This window comes from Nannospalax galili, unplaced genomic scaffold (genome assembly GCF_000622305.1).
Source record: "Nannospalax galili isolate Female #2095 unplaced genomic scaffold, S.galili_v1.0 scaffold298, whole genome shotgun sequence".
NCBI lineage: Eukaryota > Metazoa > Chordata > Mammalia > Rodentia > Spalacidae > Nannospalax > Nannospalax galili.
Genome location: NW_008344488.1, coordinates 1558451 through 1578219, shown reverse-complemented (window position 1 = coordinate 1578219; position 19769 = coordinate 1558451). Strand labels below are relative to the sequence as shown.

The window sequence follows — 19769 nt, the reverse complement described above, 5'->3', positions numbered from 1 at the left end:
AAATAAATAAAATAAATAAAATCTGGAATTAAAGTTTTGATAAAAAGAACTATCCAGATGATCAAAAACAGGGTAAAATAAAAGGCATAGATAACCCCCTATAGATGTAACATGTAAAGAGCTTCAAGAAATATTAGGTGAGAAAAACTCAAAGTATATACAGTGTGCACACATTTATACAGATGGGGACGTCTATATGTGAACACATAGAGACTCACACACAGAGACACAGGTATAGACACACAGAGACACAAGCACACACACAAACAATTGAATAAACCAGCAAGGATGGGAAGTTGGGAAAAGTAGAAGTAGTAAGTGACAATAGGTGGCTTAAATCAAGCTGGAGGTGTAGCTCAGCTGTAGAGGGTTGTGCCTAGCATATTTGGAGGTACTATGTTCTGTCCCCAGCTCTGAAAAAAAAAAAAAGAAATTATAAATAATTTTCAACCAAGTAAGGCTAGGTAAAAGAAAAAAGAAGCTGCAACAGAAGGTCAGATTCTGACTCTGGGAAGGAATGCAGAGCCCTGAAGACTGCTCAACAAACTCTTTTCAAGAGGAAGCTAACCAAACACACTCAGCCTGTTTTCCAACCAGAGACACTACAGGCTGACTCTTCTAAAAGTGAAGAGGCCTCTTGGGCTACTTCACTGTCACTTACTTGGTCCAGGGTTTGCATTGCTCCGTGGAAGAAAAGACATCGGAAAAGTAGCCCATGAGGCAAGGCACGCACACTGTGTCCGTGTTGAGCTGCACTGTCAAAAAACCAGCAGACACAAGCAAGTGCAGACACTTAGAGATCAGCCAGGATGGAGTCCCCAAGGCGCTGCTCCCACTCTTTCCCCATGCCTGCCGGGCTATCCGCATCTCATTTCTTCAGCTCCCCCAGGCTTTGGTAGAGGAGGTGGTTACAGAATTACACTCAGAAAGTAGCTTCATGTCCGGCTACTGATGCCAGTGTCTGAGGCCCAGGCAAAGTCGACTCTGGTCCTGGTCCTTTACTGTTAGAATCACTGTCTTGGGCTTTAACATGCTACTGCGTAGTCAGGAAATCTGTGTGGCTGAGTTTTGCTGTCTACCTCTTTCCGGACAGGCTTCTCTCCTTTGTCTTTCTGCCTTTATGGCTGTATCAGCCTTCCTCTGCAGGGAACAGCAGTGCTATTCTTTTTTTTTTTTTAAAGGGAAATATATTGTCCTGACCCCAAGATATCTCATTATGCAACTGAAATATTCTAAAATCTGGAAAATTGATATCTGAAACATTTCTGATCCCAGGTATTTTGGATAAGGGACACTCAACCTATACACAACACAATTCACTGAAACACTGCCAATAGGGAACAATAAATAAGTGATGGCATTTCCACCATGAAATGACCAGCTTAATTTCACCATGCAATGTGGTGGAGTGGCAACCAAGTTTGCATAAAGGAACCCTGTGATCTCCTTCTTCTATACCAAGAGCTGGTGTCAAGTTTTTGTATAAAGGAATGGACAGTAACTATCATATGCCTTGCAGGTCTTTGGTCTCTGCAGCTACTGTTCATAGCACAGAGGCAGTGTGGAGGGCAAATGGATGGGGCTGTATTCTAAGCAAACTACAAATGAAAGCAATGAGATAGGTTTTGGATCTTTCTTTCATCCACAGTGCTCAAAGCAAGAGCTGATCCTGCTTGGTAAATACAATTTTTCTCTCATATCCCCCCTAATCTAAATTATCAGCATAAGAGATGTTTCCTATGTTTTCCTCTATTATCTTTACTCCACTTGGCTCACGGCCCTTTGGTTGACCCAATGAGGAATACTGTCTACTACATGAAACCCAAATCAGGTTATTGGTTGGTGCCCAAACCACAAATCACTCTTGAAATTAGTAGCACTTCTGTCATTTATTTTCATAAATATAGCCCTAAAATAAGGAATTAAATTCCTTGGTCTATGCCAGATAGGGAGTATCTGTTTGATTTCTGTAATTTGGCTCAATATATGTGGTACATTGCCATATTGATCTGGCAGTGTGATTTGCTTCAAAATAATATTAACAATGCCAGGACCATCTACTAACTCACATCAATTTAAAAATCATTTTAAAAGATGAACACAGGTTTGGGGGCTGGAGAGATGGCTCAGTGGTTAAGAGCACTGGTTGCTCTTGCAGAGGAACCTAGGTTTGCATACCAGCACCCACATGGTGATGGTGGTTAACAACCATCTGTAACTCCAGTTCCAGGGGATCCAACACCCTCTTCTGACCTCCATGGACACTGTATGACACAGGTGCACTTACATGCAGGCAATACACCCATCACATAAATAGTAAAAATAAAGATGAACACAGGGGCTGGAGAGATGGTTCAGCAGTCAAAAACACACACTGCTTTTATAGAGCACACTAGTTCACTTCCCAGTACCCATGTCAGGCAGCTAACAAACACCTGTAACTCCAGTTATGGAAATCCAACACCCCTGGCCTCTGAGGGCACCTGTATTCACACACACCTATCCATACAGAGACAATAAATAAATAGGACCAGTGAGATGGCTCAGTGAGTAACGTTTCTTGCCAACAAGCCTAACAAACTGAGTTTGTTCCCTAGGACCCACATATGGAGGGAGAGAACCAAATTCCACAAGTTGTTCTCTGACCTCCACACCTGTGCTATAGTGCTTGTACACGCATGCATGCATGCACACACACATACACACACATACACACACACACTAAATAATGTAATAAATAATATAAAAAATTAAAAACAAAAGATGAATTCAATCTAGAAGATTCTGAGACCTCCAAAATAAGCTTCCCAAGGGCGTGCCAGACTTACAAAGGTTCAGGGTCTAACTTTCCATACACTTGACTTCCACATGATACTTTGGTAACTCTGACCCACTAGAAACATCCTGCAGGGATCATTTCCCTGCTCCCTTTTACCACCCTGTTTCTCATACTTACAAAAGAACTTATATTTCTTTTAAAAATATTTTATTTATTATTTTTATTTTTTATGTGTATGAGTATATTGCCTGCATGTATGCAAGTGCACCCATGACATGTAATGCCCACGGAGGTCAGAAGAGGATGTCAGATCCCCTGGAACTGTAGTTATGAACAGTTGTTAGCCACCATGTGGGTGAACCTAGGGCCTGCTTCTCTTTCCCTATCAGCTGAGAAAATGTGGTCGTTGAAACAGTATTTGGGACCTTTTTTGAACTCAAATATACTGCAAGTTGGGACAGGAGTGATTTTTTTTTTTTGAGGCAGTGTTTCACACAGCTCAAGCTGTTCTCAAACTCACTGTGTAGCTGAGGATGACATTGGGCTTCTGATCTGCCTTTACCTCTGCTGGGATTATAGGTGTGCAGTACCGCACCTGATTTTATGTGGTACCGAGGATCAAATTCTGGGCTTTGTGTGTGCTAGGTAAGCACTCTAAGCTACAGCCCCACCCAAGGAGTGAATTTTTATTCATCTTCCTCATGCCCTGACCTCCATCTATTGTCAAAATGCATCATTCCCCAGGGTTGAAGGCAGAGAGAACACCTTTCAGAAGCGGTAAAAGGCAACGGCTTTCCCTTCACAAAGGTGGTGAACCTGTGGAAGGACCCCAGGCCTACAATCAGAATTCTGAGGGAGTGTCTTTGATAGGGAGGCTCATTTTTAATGACTAAAAGCCCAAGTCGACTGTTTCTAAGAGAATGCATGTGTGGGCGAGTCAGTGCTGTGATATGAGGCCCAACATGCTAGCTAGACCCAGGCTAGATACTTTTCTTCTATGTGAATTCAAATGAATAATATTTGAATTTCCCCAGTCTAAGTATTCTGGCTTTAAAGAGTGTCTCTAAGTGAAAGATGGGCAACCATAAATAATCACTTGTTGCATCTTGAAAAAACTGCTTTGTAATACTTCCTAGAAGTCAGGAAAACAAAATGACTCAAAGAAGTACTTTCGTAACTTGAAAGGATTTCTTTTTCTTTGCTTTCAACAAAGCTGAAGGACACAATGGGGTTCTCAGATGACAGAGCATTAAAAAAATTCTAGTGTAACATCACCGTGTGATGGAGGATATATAACTCAGGAGGTGCCGGAAGAATGGAGGGGTCCTCAGCACTCACATAAACAACCACAGAACATGGAAACAGATCCACGTTGCAAATATTTTGTTTTAGCAACAGTGATAACTCTATGAATATTGGGGTCAATCCTATTCATGACAAAGTTCAAAAGCTTTTAACTTTTATGACTATAATATAGAAAAACTATATGCATTTGTGACCAATTATGTAGTAACAAGTATGGTGACAACTCAATCCAGAAAAAAACTGGTTTTAACCTTGAGAACATTAGTCAAGGTAAACTTTCAAAAGTGAAATTCCAAATCAGTGCCTACTTTTTATGTGAAGAAATATGAAAAGGGAATTGGGAAGAGCCTTCTAAGCAAAACCCCAAAACCCTAGAAGGTTGAAATTCTCTGGGAAAGATGGATGGGTGCAAATCAGGGGAGAGAAAAGGACTATAAAAGTTTCCAACAGTGCATGATTGAACGGGTGGTTTTTAAGAGTGCACTGGGTGTTTCTCTCTCTCTCTCTTTCTCTCTCTCTCTCTCTCTCTCTCTCTCTCTCTCTCTGTGTGTGTGTATGTGTGTGTGTGTGTGTGTGTGTGTGTGTGTGTGTGTGTGTGTATCTGTGTGTGTGTGTGTGTGTGTGTGTGTGTGTGTGTGTGTACAGCCTGGGGTGTCTTTCTTAAAGAGCCTTTTGTCTCTCATTGGCCTGGAAGTTCACGGAGTAGGCTGGCTAGCTGGGCAGCCTCTCTGGGGATCCCAAGGTCTTGGCTCTCCCCATTTACCTGGGATTACTGAGACACAACATGCTGTCAGCTTTTTATGTGGGTTCTTGGGATCCCACGTAGGTCCTTGTGCTTGTGAGGCAAGCACAGTACTGACAGAGCCCTCTCCTCAGCCTTCCATTGACTATTTTTAAATGTGTTATTGCAGTTATAATTCCATCAGTGACAAGGGCACTTGGCCTGACTGCGTAAGGTCTTTAGAAACCGGGCTAGGTTGGCGGTTAGCCCCCTCTGAAGTTCGTCGGTGCCACCTGGCTCTCTGGAGTATCTATGACAGTTATGACAAATCCTGGAAGGCCTCTGGGCTGGAGTTAACCGCAGGGCTCTGTGGGGTCAGATCCACGCACACACATGCAACCGTGCCACCTTACAGGGATGCTGGGAGCCGAAGCCCGGTGCGCACTCGGTGTTGCGTCGGCAACATTCACAGTCCTGGTTCCAGTGGTAGCCAGAGGTGCAGGCGCAGCGGCGCGGGGCCGTGCGGTTGCCAGGGTCCACAGCCACCAAGGCCTTGCCTGCGGGAGACAAGAGACTGATCAGTGGCCAGCGAGGGGCAGGAGGCACAGAAGCGTGGTCCACATCGTGCACTGTCTCACACCCAGCCTCAGACAGCCCACCTGGCCGCCTAACACAGTGACTCATACAACTGCAGGCACGGGGTTTGAGGAACTCCTAAGTTCCTCCTTGCACTTCCCTGTTGGCAGGAAACCATTCAACAGGGTTTTTCTTCATAATAATTAACAATTTTGTGGGCTTTCTGAAAAGTCGGTTTTCATAGTAGTATTGTTAAGGACTAAGGCACGTATACTTGGGCAGATGCACCAGAGTGCATAGTTGTATGTCAATTCAAATGCTATAAATATTATTACCGCCAAGGCTAGGTTGGACCCAAGAGAACAGGGTTTCTGGGGTTGGGTTCATCCTGGGTTGCTCAGTCATGTTGGGAAAGGACAGAGGCCGGTAGTATCCACACTTGCGCATCAGTCTGTCCCACCAGCCCAGATCACGTGCACTTTACTCTTTCCCAACAGGTAGAAAAGTACTTGTTTTTGTACTTCAATCTCCTGGCGTCTTCCAGTTTTTCTGGATATGACACATGGGAATTTATTGTGAACTGTGTGCCCAACACATAAGAATCACTATCACTGTTCAGATCTATATTTGTTAATTCCCCATTCAGTACATTTTCTGTCAACACTTGCAGTATGTTTGGAGTCAGTCATTCCTGGACATTGGCAAGCTAAAGTTGCTCTGCACCTTGTTTCTGCTCTCATGAAGAGAATGATTTTCTCCTTTCCCCTCCCTCCCTCCCCCGCTCCCTCCGTCCCTCCTTCCCTCCTCCCCTTCTTCCCTGTCTCCCTCCCTCTCTGCCTGTGGTTTGAACCCACAGCCTTACATAAATCAGTCAAGCACCCTACCACTGAGCTATGACACCAGTCCAAATGAGTGTCCTTTGTATAGCCTATCCAATGCCATGTTTCCTCATTTTGGTGCTTTTATTTGGTGACATTCCGATTTAAAACAGCCCTGTGTGTAATGCTGTCTGGAGTTCCTACATGCAAGAAGGCCGTGATGTGCCTTCCGCAGAAAATGTGTGAGACAGTTTGTGTAAGTGTGAGCTGTGGCTCTACGGACTGTGAGTGCAATGCTGAGCCAACATCTATCAAGTAACATATGTAAATAAGAGAATGTGTGGATGGGCTGAAAGCAACAGGGCCAGAACCTTGTAATAATCTAGGCCCTCATTTCTCCTAGGAGCAGTGGTTTAAAACACACTCATTCAGTGTTTGCAGTGACTTTATAGAATACAGCTACTGTGAATAAGGAGACTCAACTATACAGGTGTACATGCACATATAACACAAAGCCATACCATTATTTGAAATCACCCTAGAACCCAAGAAGGGCTCCATCTCATCTGAATTTTCTATGAGGCCTTTATACTTTATCTTCTAAGGGGAAAAGACACAAGCAAATCAAAACCTGTTTCTTCTACTGTCTCAAGTTACAGCCTGCTGAAAAGAGACATGTCCTATTTTCATGTTTTTCAGACCCAAGCATGATCCTGGAGAAGTCCCCACTCACCCCTGTGCCCACTGCCCAAGCCCTTGCAGCACCAAAGCCAACATGTAGAAACATGTAGTACGTGGACACATGTCACTTCTCTGCAAAATACTACCAGTATCCTGAGAAAATGTAGGTGAATGGGAAGATGACATTTTAAAAATAACTTAATGCATTCAGTATTAGCCTTTAACTTTGGCCGCAGACAGAATGAATTCTTATTTCCAACAGACAGAGATGAGTCAAGGCCATTACTAAGTAATGGGAAACAGAAAAGACTTGATCAGATGCTCAGTTCAGTGGAGTTTCCACGTTACTTTCTCCAGCCTAAGATCTACCAGCTGTCTCTAACACATTAGAAGAATGATGGTGTTAAATAGTTCTTAGTTGTATCCAATAGGGGCATATTCTACAAAGATAAAGTTAGCAGTCGTGAGTCTCCGTAGCACTAGCAAAGTGACTGAGGTGGCTAAATAAAAATATCCCACTAGGGGTTGGAAACATGGCTCAGTGGTTAAGAGCACTTGCTGCTCTTACAGAGTAGCAGAGTTCAGTTCCCAGCATCCACGCTGGGTGGCTCATAACTGCCTGTCACTCCAACTCCAGGAAATCTAACACCCTCTTCTGGCCTCCTCAGGCACCAATACAGGCATGCTCACACACACACACACACACACACACACACACACGTAAATAAAAACAAATCTTTAAAAACAAATCCCACTAAAAGTAATCAGGGCTTCTTGGAGAAAGAGCTGGTGGGAAAAGCATGGAGGTAAGAGATGGTGTAAGGATACATAGGGTGTGTCAGAAGACCTGGGGCCACCTGAGAGAGGTGGGATTATCTGACCACCAGTAAAACTAGTAACGACTGCAACAGACTGAAGCACCTCAGACACATCAAAATCCATGAGTTCATCATATTAATCCACACCCTTGGAAGGAAGCTTGGATGATCCAGTCATGGTTTTGAAAGTGATAAGTGATGTTATAAGCATTTATTGTGCCTGCTGCACTTCAGGGAGACAAAGAATTGATGAAGGAAGTTTCTATGAGGCATTCCAGCTAATAATGAAGAAGGAAGACAGAATCAGAAGACATTTTCTACATCCCCTAATGAGGGCACATCTGACAAGGCTGGATGGCACACCCCTGTAGTCCTAGCACTTAAGAGGCAGAGGCAAGAGGATCGAGGCCAGGGCTATATAGGATGTCCCTATTTAATAAAACTGAGTTGGTACTCAGTAATAGAGCATTTGCCTGGCATGTGCAGGGCTTTGAGGTTCATCTCCAGCACTGGAAATAAAAAAGGTTCAGGCCATGCTCACCAGTAGCTGTTAATATCACATACAAAAACACAAAAATAAGCTGCCTCTCTATGGTTCCAATGGCATACACATGAACTATACTGTGGATAGTGAGTGTTTTGCCAAACTCAAGTCAAAACAAATCAGAACCCAATCAGCCTTCTAGATCTAACATGGGAGATACAGGAAATACCAGAGAAAGAATATGTTAAATCAGAGCCATTAAAATCCAAACCAGAAGCTCACAGGATGAACATGAAGATTCTGTAATATTCAGAATAGAAAAAGAGAAAAGAGAAAAGAATCTCTAGGTTAGGAGCTCATAAGATGTTGTTTGATCCTGATCCCTAAAATTAAGCTATAATTTGAGAAAAAAAAAGGGGGAGCCAGACAGGTTAGTGCATGCCTGTAATTCTAACACAGGTCAGGCTGAGGAACACTGTTGTGAATTGAGAAGAGCCTGGACTACCTAGTGAGTTCCAGACTAACCTGGACTACAGAGTGAAACTTTGTCCGCCCTCTGCCCCAATTTTTTTATGCAGCCCCCAACTCTTCTCCCTTCAAATTATGGCAGCCTGGTGAGGTCATAAACTGTAGGGCTGAGCAAACATTATGCTTAGGGATAAAGCTTATTATGAGTCAGAAGATCAGTCTGAATCCTGCTTCTCATCTATTAATCTTGAAGAAGTCATTCAATCCCCAAGTCTCAGTTTCTCTATCTGTAAAATGGGATAAATACAGAACTCATGGAGAATTAAATGGCACAAACACATGGGAACACTGTGGGAACATTTTGTCAGTGGTAGGATATATTCACTATTAAAACACAGCACACACATATTCTAGAACAAAATGTTTAGATGAAAACCATGGGCAGAACTTCTTCCTATACTCTTCAAAGGAAAAGCACTGGGCACATCTAAACATGCTTCTATAGAACAGATGTGAGAGACAAAAAATGGACATGGCATTGCTACACTTCCCAACAACTCATATCAGCGTGAAGGACCCACCTGCATCGCAAACTTTATGCAGCAAGCATTTATCTTCTTCGTTCCAGGTATCCAAGTACTCATCTGGGCCACAGGGCAGACACACACTGTCAGAGGTAGTAGTGCATTTAGAAGACATGTATTTTCCTTAAATTGAGAGAACAATGTGCCAATCAAAACCAAAAACTACACAACAGGAAAAAGAAGGGCCAATCAATCCAAAAGAACTAAAAAATTAAAATATGCTGATTCGGGTATACATCTGGGAAGAGCAGATGCTGGCCATGTGTGAGGCCCTGGGTTGGATCTCCAGTTCCAATTAAGTAATCTTGAATGTGCTGGTCCTTTATGTGCCCTGTTCCGAGAAGCCTTCTAAGACAACATAATGCATGAGACCAGGCCCCTCCAGGCAGTAAGGGTACTACTGGTGGATTCTCAGGCCTCCCTGCTGGCTGAAATTTCCTATCAGGGTTTGCTGTAACTGCTGTGGTCCTCTCTTGGGTTTGCTGTGTCAGCAGTGGTCTCTTAGTTTGTTTACACCTCCAAAGTTCTGCTGACCAAGAAGCAGAACTCTGGATTTAAACTGTGCCCTGGAAAACTTGAGGGGTTCCCTGGAATGGACAGAGGGAAGAAGGGGGCTAGGCAAGAGGACCTTTCCCCCTCCCTCCCTTCTTCCCTCCCTCATTCCCATCTTCAAACTCTCTGCCTTCATCAAGGATAGTTAGCCTTCTCTGGTCCATATGCACTATGAGTTCATGGCTAATTTACTTGAACCAAGAGTCACACTGACATGTGTGTGCATACATGCACGCACATGTACTTGAAAGAAAAAAATTGCTGCATCTTGGTCCCTGTATGTTGAAGAGCTATTTGTAACTGAAACATCCAAAGGATCTTAGTTGAAAGGTAACCCACCTTCGAATGATGAGAGAGTGAGGACCCAGCAGGCTGACCCTTCACAGAGACATAGGAGCATTTGGCCACACATGGGGGAAGCTGACAGCTATCCTCCCTTTTATATTTTGGCTGTATATGGGAGAAGGTCTAACAAGGTTTAGGCAATTTAATTGTGACAATTCCAGTATGGTTATTCCCAAATAAAATTTCTGTGCAAACAATTTCAAATAAAAGCTGTATTTCATATTTTGAGAGTTTGAATCATAAAGTATTAAAATGTGGTTTTAGAAAAACCTTGCCTTCTCAAGAAATAGTGTTTAGGGGAAATTGTACAAATTGAACACCAGTTTCTAAAATTGCTTCTGATTTTTAGGTGATATTATTTATTGAAGGAAAGATTTCTATCTTCTGAGTGACAAACATTATTACCTGTCACTACCATGAAAGGTCTTTGAACTGCTTTCTTCATCTGTTAGCACAAGAAAAGAAAAGGTAATGGAAGTAGACACTGAAAGCTACTGAGGGACGGAAATACCTGGTTCACACCTGCGGCAACACCGCCCAAGGTGCTCATAATGGCTCTCCCTGGTACATGGAGGAGCAACCTGGAAGGTCACCTGAAAAGAAAATTGACATCAGACATTACACACGAATTGTTTTCTGGATAACACAGTGAGTTGTTGGTGTCATCGAGATAGCTCAGTAGTTAAGAGCACTTGTTGCCAGGCCTGACGACCTGATTTCAATTGCTGGAACTCACATGGTGGAAAGAGAGAACAAGCCAGAAGTTGTCCTCTGACTTCCACACCCACCCCAGTGTCAAAAAACTGTCAAATTTTTTCATAAAAAGCATATGAAAATGCCATAAGCTGCACATGTTATCACCTTAACATGTCACTTCCCTAGGGTAGCCCATTTTCCCTAACATTTTAGTACAGGGTTTTACAGTTGTTTAGGCATTTAAAAACATTTCAGTGACACTTAGGTGATAGGGTAAAGAAAATTTGTGCACATATGAAGAAGGTTGAAATGTCTTTATAAAAGTTACTTTAAAAAATGACCCCAGGATTCCTCTTGTCCACCCTCACCCTGTCCGTGGCCAGTCTTGGACCCAGGCAGGCTCCAATTCCTCCACCTCAGATCTCTGGTCTAGGTTCCTAACCCAGACTAGCTAAACTCCTTAGCATCAACTCCACTGGCTCCTTATCTGTCTGACACAGACCAACCCTCTTAGTAACCTGACCAGCTTACTTACTTCCCTGTCCCACCATCCACCCAGTTCAGTCTACTACCCTCTAAGCACCTGAAACATGTATCAATTTATTTTCCATACCTAAACAAAAAGTAACCAAGCTACATAAACAATATAAACAGAACCAAAATTAAACAAAAGCAGAGGAGAAGTTCCTACTGAACACATAACCAACAAAGAACATCCATAAGCCCAAACAGCAATGCAAAAATACAAATAATATGAAAAACCAAAAGAATATGTCTCCAACAAAACCCACTATAGAAGTGAACTACAGTGAGAACCACCCTGAGGAACCCCAGGATGTAGAATTTAAAAGAACAATCATAAACATGAAGAAAGAACTTAAAGAAAACACAAACAACTAAAAGAACTCAAAGACAAAAGGCATGAACTTGTATGGAAGCCCAAGAATACACAAATATGTGGCTTAATGAAATATCAAAAACAATTCATATCTTGAAAAGTGAATTCACAAAAGAGATAGAAATAGTGAAGTAAATCCAAAGGAAATGAACATGGAATTGAAAAACTCAATAAACAAATTAGAAACAATAGGAGAAAATGTCACAAGCACAATGAATGAAATGGAAACCAGAATATCAAGACTGGATGATAAAGTTGAAGAACTGGGCTTCTTAAGCAAAAACTATATAAAATTCAAAACACCACAAGAATGGAATACTCAGGAAATGTGGGACAACATGAAAAGACCAAATCTATGAATTATAGGTATACAGGAAGGAGAAGAATCTTGGGCCAATGGCATTGAACAGATCTTCAACAGGATTGTGGAAGAAAACTTCCCTAAATTAAGGAAAAACTTACCTATAGCAATTGAAGAATCACATAGAACACCAATTACACATGACCAGAACAGAAACTCTCCCATAGCATATGGCAGTAAAGACATTAAATGTACAGAACAAAGAGAGGGTAGTGAAAGCTGCTAGAGAAAAACAACTTACATATAAAGGAACGCTTCAGAATTATAGCTGACTTTTCAATGAAAATTCTGAAAGCTAGAAGAGCCTGGACCAAAGTATTCCCAGTTCTAAATGACTATAGATGGCAACCCAAAATACTTTATCTAGCAAAACTATATATCACGGTTGAAGGGAAACAGAAAATTTATCATGACATGAATATGCTGAAATAATTCATGTGCACCAGACCAACCCTACAGAGAATGCTTGAAGCAATACAAAGGACTGAAGAAAGGAACAAATGCCCAAGAAGCTACAGAAAGAAAACAAAGCAAGGTATAATAACAGAAACACAAAATAGGGTCACAACAACAAAGAAATTAAAATGACAATATTCAATACACATCTTTCAATAACAACACTAAATATCAATGGCCTCAACTCCCCTATCAAAAGACATAGGCTAGTGGAATGGATCAAGAAAGAAAACCCATCTTTTTGTTGTCCTCAAGAAACTCATCTCACCTTTAAAGATAGACACTACCTAAGAGTGAAAGGATGGAAAAAATATTCCAAGAAAATGGCTCTAAGAAGCAAGCAGGTGTTGCAATTCTAATTATCTGACAAAATCAAATTAAAACTAATCAGAAGAGATAAAGAGGGTTACTTCATTCTAATCAAAGGAACAATTGAACAAGAAACTATTACAATCGTGAATATATATGCACCAAACTGTGGAGTACCCAATTTCATAAAAACAGTACTCTAGGACTATAAAACAGATTAACCACAACTCAGTAATAGTAGGTGACTTTAATACCCCACTATCTTCAATAGATCAATTGGACAAAGAATAAGCAGAGAGACATCTGAATTAAATGAGATCTTATAGACATCTGCAGAATATTCCACCTAAGCACCAAAGAATACACTTTTTTTTTTTCATTGAGGCAGGGTCTCCCTGTAGTCCCAGCTGATCTGAACTCACTATGTAGACCAGGCTGGCCTTGAACTCACAGACATCTGCCTGCCTCTGCCTCCCAAGTGCTGTAAAGGTGTGTGTCACCATGCCTGGCTCAAAGAATACACTTTCTACTCAGCACCCTATGCAAATTTTTCTAAAATTGACCACATTCTGGGACACAAAACAAATCTCAACAAATATAATAAAGCTTATAATCAACAGCAAAAGAAACTGTAGTAACTATACAAACTCATGGAGATTAAACAACACACTCCTGAATGATGAATGAGTCAAAGAAGCAATTAAGAAAGAAGTGAAAGTATTTCTGGAACTGAATGACAATGAGAATACAATGCAACAAAACCTCTGGATCACCCTAAAAAGCAGCCCTAAGAGGGAAGTTTATAGCCCTTAGTGCCTACATTAAAAAACAGAAAGAGCACATATAAATGATTTAACAGTAAAACTCAAGACTCTGAGAAGGCAAGAACAAACCAACCCCAAATCTAGTAGATGAGAAGAAATAACAAAAATCAGAGCAGAAATTAATGAAATAGAAACAAAGAAAACAATACAAAAAAGTTAATGAATCTAAGAGTTGGTTCTTTGAAAGGTTAAAAAAGATAGACAAACCCTTAGCCCAGTTAACCAATATAAATAAAGAGCAAATCCAAATAAACAAAATCAGAGATGAAAGGGGAAACATCACAATAGACAACCAAAAAAAAAAAAAAATCCAGAACATTGTAAGGAAATGTTTTAAAAATGTATACTCTATTAAATTTGAAAATCTAAAAGAAATGGATGAATTTCTAAAATCATGGACACTACCAAAGTTAAACCAAGAAGAAATCAACAATTTAAACAGCCCCATAACAAATAAGGAAATTGAAACAGTAATATAAAACCACCCGACTAAAAAAAATCAGGCCCAGATGGATTCACAGCAGAATTATACCAGATCTTCAAAGAAGATCTATAACCAATGCCACTTAAATTAGTCAAAAATGATAGAAACAGAGGAAGAACTCCCAAAAGCCTTCTACAAAGCCAGTATCACTCTAATACCAAAACCAGGGAAAGACACAACCAAAAAAAGAGAGAGAGAGAGAGAGAGAGAGAGAGAGAGAGAGAGAGAGAGAACTATACTATAGACCGGTATCTTTAATAAACATAGATGCATAGATACTCAACAACATACTCACAAACTGCAGAAAAACACACATCAAAAAGGTCACCATGATCAAGTCAGCTTTATTCCAGAGATGCAAGGATGGTTCAATATAAGTAAGTCAATAAACGTAATAAAACACATAAATGGACTTAAAGACAAAAACCACAAGGTCATCTCGATAGATGCAGAAAAGGCCTTTGACAAAATCCAACATGCATTCATGTTAAAAGTTCTAGAAGGAATTTTCTGGAGGGAACATAACTCAACATAATTAAAGCTATATACCACAAAACCACAGCCAACATTATCGCAAATGGAGAAAAACTGGAAGCATTTCTATTAAAATCAGGAATCAGACAAGGCTGTCCACTATCTCCACACCTTTTCAATACAGTGCTTGAAACTCTTACAAGAACAATAAGACAAGAGAAGGAAATTAAAGGAGTACTAACTGGAAAAGAAGAGGTCAAATTATCCCTATTTGCAGATGACATGATACTATACATAAGAGATCCTAAAAATTCCACTAGAAAACTGTTAGAAATGATAACTACTTTCAGTAAAGTAGCAGGTTTCAAAATCAACTTACAAAAATCAGTAACCTTACAAACAATCAGAAAAAAGCATTCAAGGCAAACCTTCCATTCATAATAGCTTCAAAAAAGTTATTTAGAAATAAACCTAGCTAAAGACATTAAAGATCTCTACAATGAAAAATTCAAACCTCTAAAGAAAGAGACAGATGAAGACACTAGGACATGGAAAGACCTATCGTGCTCATGGACTGGCAGAATCAATATTGTGAAAATGGCCTTCTAACCAAAAGCAATTTATAGATTCAATGCAATGCCAATCAAACTACTCACAACATTCTTCACAGAGCTAGAAAAAAAATCATCCTAAAATTCATATGGAATCACAAAAGACCCCAGATAGCCAAAGCAATCTTGGGCAAAAAGAACAACACTGGGGGGATCACCATACCAGATCTTAGATTATAATACAGAGCTATGTCATAAAAACCACACGGTATCGGCACAAAAATTGACACTTAGATCATTGATGGAACACAATAGAAGACCCAGATATGCATACATGCAATTTCATCTACCTGATATTTGACAAAGGTACCAAGAACACACAATGGAAGAAAGACAGTATCTTCAGCAAATGGTATTGGCAAAACTGGATCTCCACCTGTAGAAAAATGAAATTGGACCCTTATCTTTCACTCTGCACAAAAGTCAACTCCAAATGAATCAAAGTCCTCAATATAAAACCTGAAACTCTGAAACTGCTAGAGAAAAGCATAGGCTTTACCCTCCAAGATATAGGCGTAGGAAGGGACTTTCTAAATTGGATTCCAGCTGCTTAGGCATTAAGGTTAACAATCAATAAGTGGGACCTCATTAAACTACAAAGATTTGTACAGCAAAGGAAACCAAGGAAAGGAAGGGGAAACCCACTAAGTGGAAGAAAATTTTTACCAGCTACACATCCAACAGAGGATTAATATCCAGAATATACAAAGAACTCAAAAAACAAACAAGAAAATAAATTACTGAATAAAAAGATGGGCTATAGACCTGAACAGAGAGTTTCTCAAATAAAGAAATAAAAATGGCTAAGAAGCACCTTAAAAAGTGCTCAACAGCCTTAGTAATTAGAGAAATGCAGATTAAAAACCACTTTAAAAATCCATCTTACCCTAGTCAGACTGGCTAAGATCAAGACAATGAATGACTCCAAATGCTGGAGAGGATATAGAGAAAGAAGCACATTCAGTCACTGCTGGTAGGAATGCAAACTCGTGCAACCACTATGGAAAACAGTGTGGCGAGCTCTCAACCAAAAATGAACCTACCATATGATCCTGTTATACCACTCCTTGGCATATACCGAAAGGACTCTCATCCTACTGTAGAGATACCTGTACATCCATGTTTGTTGCTGCTCTCTTCACAATAGCTAAGAAATAGAAACAAACTAAATGTCCCTCAACTGACGAATGGATAATGAAAATGTGGTACATCTACACAATGGAGTTCTACTCAGCAGTAAGAAAAGATGAAATCATGAAATTTGCAGGTAAATGAATGGAACTAGAGAATGTTTACTAAGTGAAGAAACACAAACGCAGAAAAGCAAGTGATGTATGTTCTCCCTCATTTGCGGATTGTAGCACCCAGCCCTTTTATGTGAGTGTATATTCTGATGTAACACCGGGAGCCAGGAAAAGTAAAAGGATACATGGAGATAAAGGAACAAGAAAGAACCTGAAAGAGGGGGACAGTCATAAATAGATGTTACCAGGGGGGAGTTGGGGAAAGTGGGAGTTTTTGGTAGGGAGGAGAGGAGGGAGGGACATGCAAGGGGCCATGGTATGTGGGCAGGAGGGTAGTTGGGAGAGGGGACATGGTGGGAGGTGGGTGTTATTGAGGGAGGGTGGGGATATTGAGGGAACTGGGACTAGGGACGAAGGAGGGAAGATGGATGGGAGGAAAATGTAGCGATGAATGAATCTTGGGGGCTACGAAACCCAGAGGAAAATGTGATGCTGCTGAAACCCCATGAGAAATGCACATACAGTGTATAAACATTAGTGCATATGTATACCTGAGAGCTGCTTGGCAAGGAACACAATGCCAGAGAGAAGAGACCTCCCTTTGAGTGGTTGATGTGAGTAGTCTAGAAGACTCCCAACATAGCACAGACTATTGCCAAACCTCTTGGTGCTCTCCCAGAACTAATAGATAAGACCTTACTGCTGAAGACAGGACATACATTGGATTCAGGACTTGGAGCAATGGAGCAGGAACTAACCTAGAAGCCTTCTACTTGAAGTTTAGCTATCATAATGCTAGATGATAATATGCACGCTGCCAAGGGAGAAAACCAATCAATGGTCCAACCCAGCCCTAAAGCTGTTGGCACAGCAAACCACCTCTATTGGTGCAGTAGTGGCACTGTTATCTGGGAGGCAATCAACAACCATCTAATTGGACTTAAAGCCCTCTCAATGGGAGTGAACTCATGAATGGCACTGTAAACTAAGTCAAATACACATGGCAGTGGAGGACATAGCTCCTAGAGAGAACCCTATCTCTGTCACATTTCTAGATAAATGAAATTTCTTCCCATATACTGAGTATGGATCCTTATATTTACAGACAAGCATACCATACATTGCTCATCAAAGAAGCTTATTTTTGCAACAGATGGAGGCTACTGGAGAATTCCACAACTGGTCAGACACAGACAATATATGTCTGAAAGATGCCCAGTACTAGGTGTCACATCTATAGCTGAACCACTACACCTAAGGCTCATGGAACATAGCAGAACAAGGGGTAGAGTGAAAGCTAATGTATCTCTCAACTCCAACCAGTAAAGCTTCCTTATACAATAGGGTGTGAGGCACACAGAGGGCCACAACTGGCCAACTTTTAAAGAATAAGAGATTGCAGAGTATGTGTCTTTGGATAGAACTCCTATATTGAACCTCAGCAACCCATGGCTCAGGGACCATTTCATAAGAGGGGCCAGAAAGATTGTAAGAGCCAGGGCTGGTTAATGAACACTGGGAAGCAGGGAAGCAGAGGCTTTTGGGCCACTGGAAGCTTGCACATGTGAATTTGTGGCAATGGTGGTACTGAGCACAGGACCCATGTCAACTCAAACAAGGGCCCAGAGGGAAGGAAAGAAATAGGTGGCAGGCCAACCTAGACTGAGAACTACTGGAAACTGATTGCTGCTGGGTGAGGGAGAGTATACAAGCTCTAGATGGTCTGACTAGACCCCAGTGGATGAATTTATACTGAAGGACATCTAGGTACAAATGCTTGACTGGATAGGGCTTAACATGTATGCAGAATATATGAGGTCTGGGGGAAGGATGGGGACATGGATAGTGGAGTGGGTCTAAATTTGATTAAGAACTGTTGTATGAAATTACAAAAGCTTAATAAAAAAAACTGACCCCAGGGCTGAAGAGATGGCTCGGTAGTTAAGAGCACTGGCTGCTCTTTCAGAGAACCCAGGTTTGAATCCCAGCACCCACCTGACAAATTTTTAAAGGTGGGGACAGTAAAGAGTTGTAAATGCATTGTGGGTTAAATCCCAACTGCCTGTTGCCCCAGGGACTCAGGACAGTCTGCTTTAGCACTAGCGCTGTTGTCTTCTTGCCAGCCTCTGTGATTTGAATCTGAAATGTCCCCTACCCTTGGGTTCATATTTTGAACAATTGTTCCCCCCACCCCCCGCCCGAGTGCTGCTTTGGGAAGTTGTAGAACCTTGAGGAGGTAGAATCTAATTGCCAGAAACAGGTCACTGGAGTGGGCCACACTCTCTGCTTCCTGGTCTATTGTGATATGAACATATTCTTTCACATACTTCTGCCTTCGTGTACTGAGATGCTCTGTCATATTTTCCCTGGCATCTAGAGCCCTCTGAAACCATGAGCCAATAGAAAGCTTTCCTTTCTTGTTTCTGTCAGGAATTGAGGTCATAGCAACATAAATGCAACTGATACATGGTCCAAAACAGTACAGTTCTGATATAAATACAAAAATGGCAGTGTCCCCTGTAATCGTCAGGCAGTCTTACAGGTAATGACAGGAAAGTCATTTCCCTCATCAACTTTCTCAGTGTGAGAAGAAAACAACACTAAACACAGTTGTCAATAAGCTATCATATTAGAAGTAAAGCAAGAAAACTGAATAGCTGGGTTTGGCTGAACAGATACCCACACTGTATGCTCAGCACACATCAGGCTTCCTGCTTGATCCAGATAACAAGCTACGAGCTTCCCCTCACGCAGCTTAGCGGCTAATGTTAAACACACACTTTTGTGGGTGCCATGGAGGCAGTTGAGCCTTAATTCAACAGAGGAAGTCCAGGGAAGATCTCCTCAGGAGGCTGATGAGTGAGCACATCACTGTATGAGACAGACATCAGTCAGATGAAGAAATACAAACTCAGCAACTGGAGGTAAAGGGGAAGAACAGGGACAACTTTATAAATAAGGTGATCAGTTCAAATAAACACAATGAGGTTTAAAAAGGCATTTTGGATTTTTTTTTTATGTGTATGAGGATTTTGTCTGCATGTATGTAAGTGTACCATGTGCATATAATGCCTGCAGAGGACAGAAGAGGGCATCAGATCCCACAGATCTGTAGTAATGGAAGGTGGTTAGCTGCCATGTGGGTACTGGGAACTGAAACTGGGTTCTCTGGAAGAGCAGCCAACGCTTTTAACTACTGAACTACCTCTCCAGCCCCAAAAAAGACATTTTGGAGAAGGTGAGGCAATATGAGGCCATCAGTATGTTTGGAGCTCAGTGTC

The 19769-nt window shown here is 41.3% G+C and overlaps 1 protein-coding gene across 1 annotated transcript in view; it reads right to left on the bottom strand.

Moving 5' to 3' along the window:
- The window catches only part of Tnfrsf11a (TNF receptor superfamily member 11a), a 78550-nt gene that overhangs the window by 39653 nt on the left and 19128 nt on the right, over positions 1–19769 (bottom strand). The window contains exons 2-5 of the mRNA XM_008840674.3: positions 10643–10724; positions 9232–9357; positions 5219–5362; positions 662–755 (exon numbers count right to left, since the gene is read on the bottom strand). Of these exons, the coding sequence (XP_008838896.1) occupies positions 662–755; positions 5219–5362; positions 9232–9357; positions 10643–10724 (446 nt within the window). The remainder of the gene's footprint in view (positions 1–661; positions 756–5218; positions 5363–9231; positions 9358–10642; positions 10725–19769) is intronic.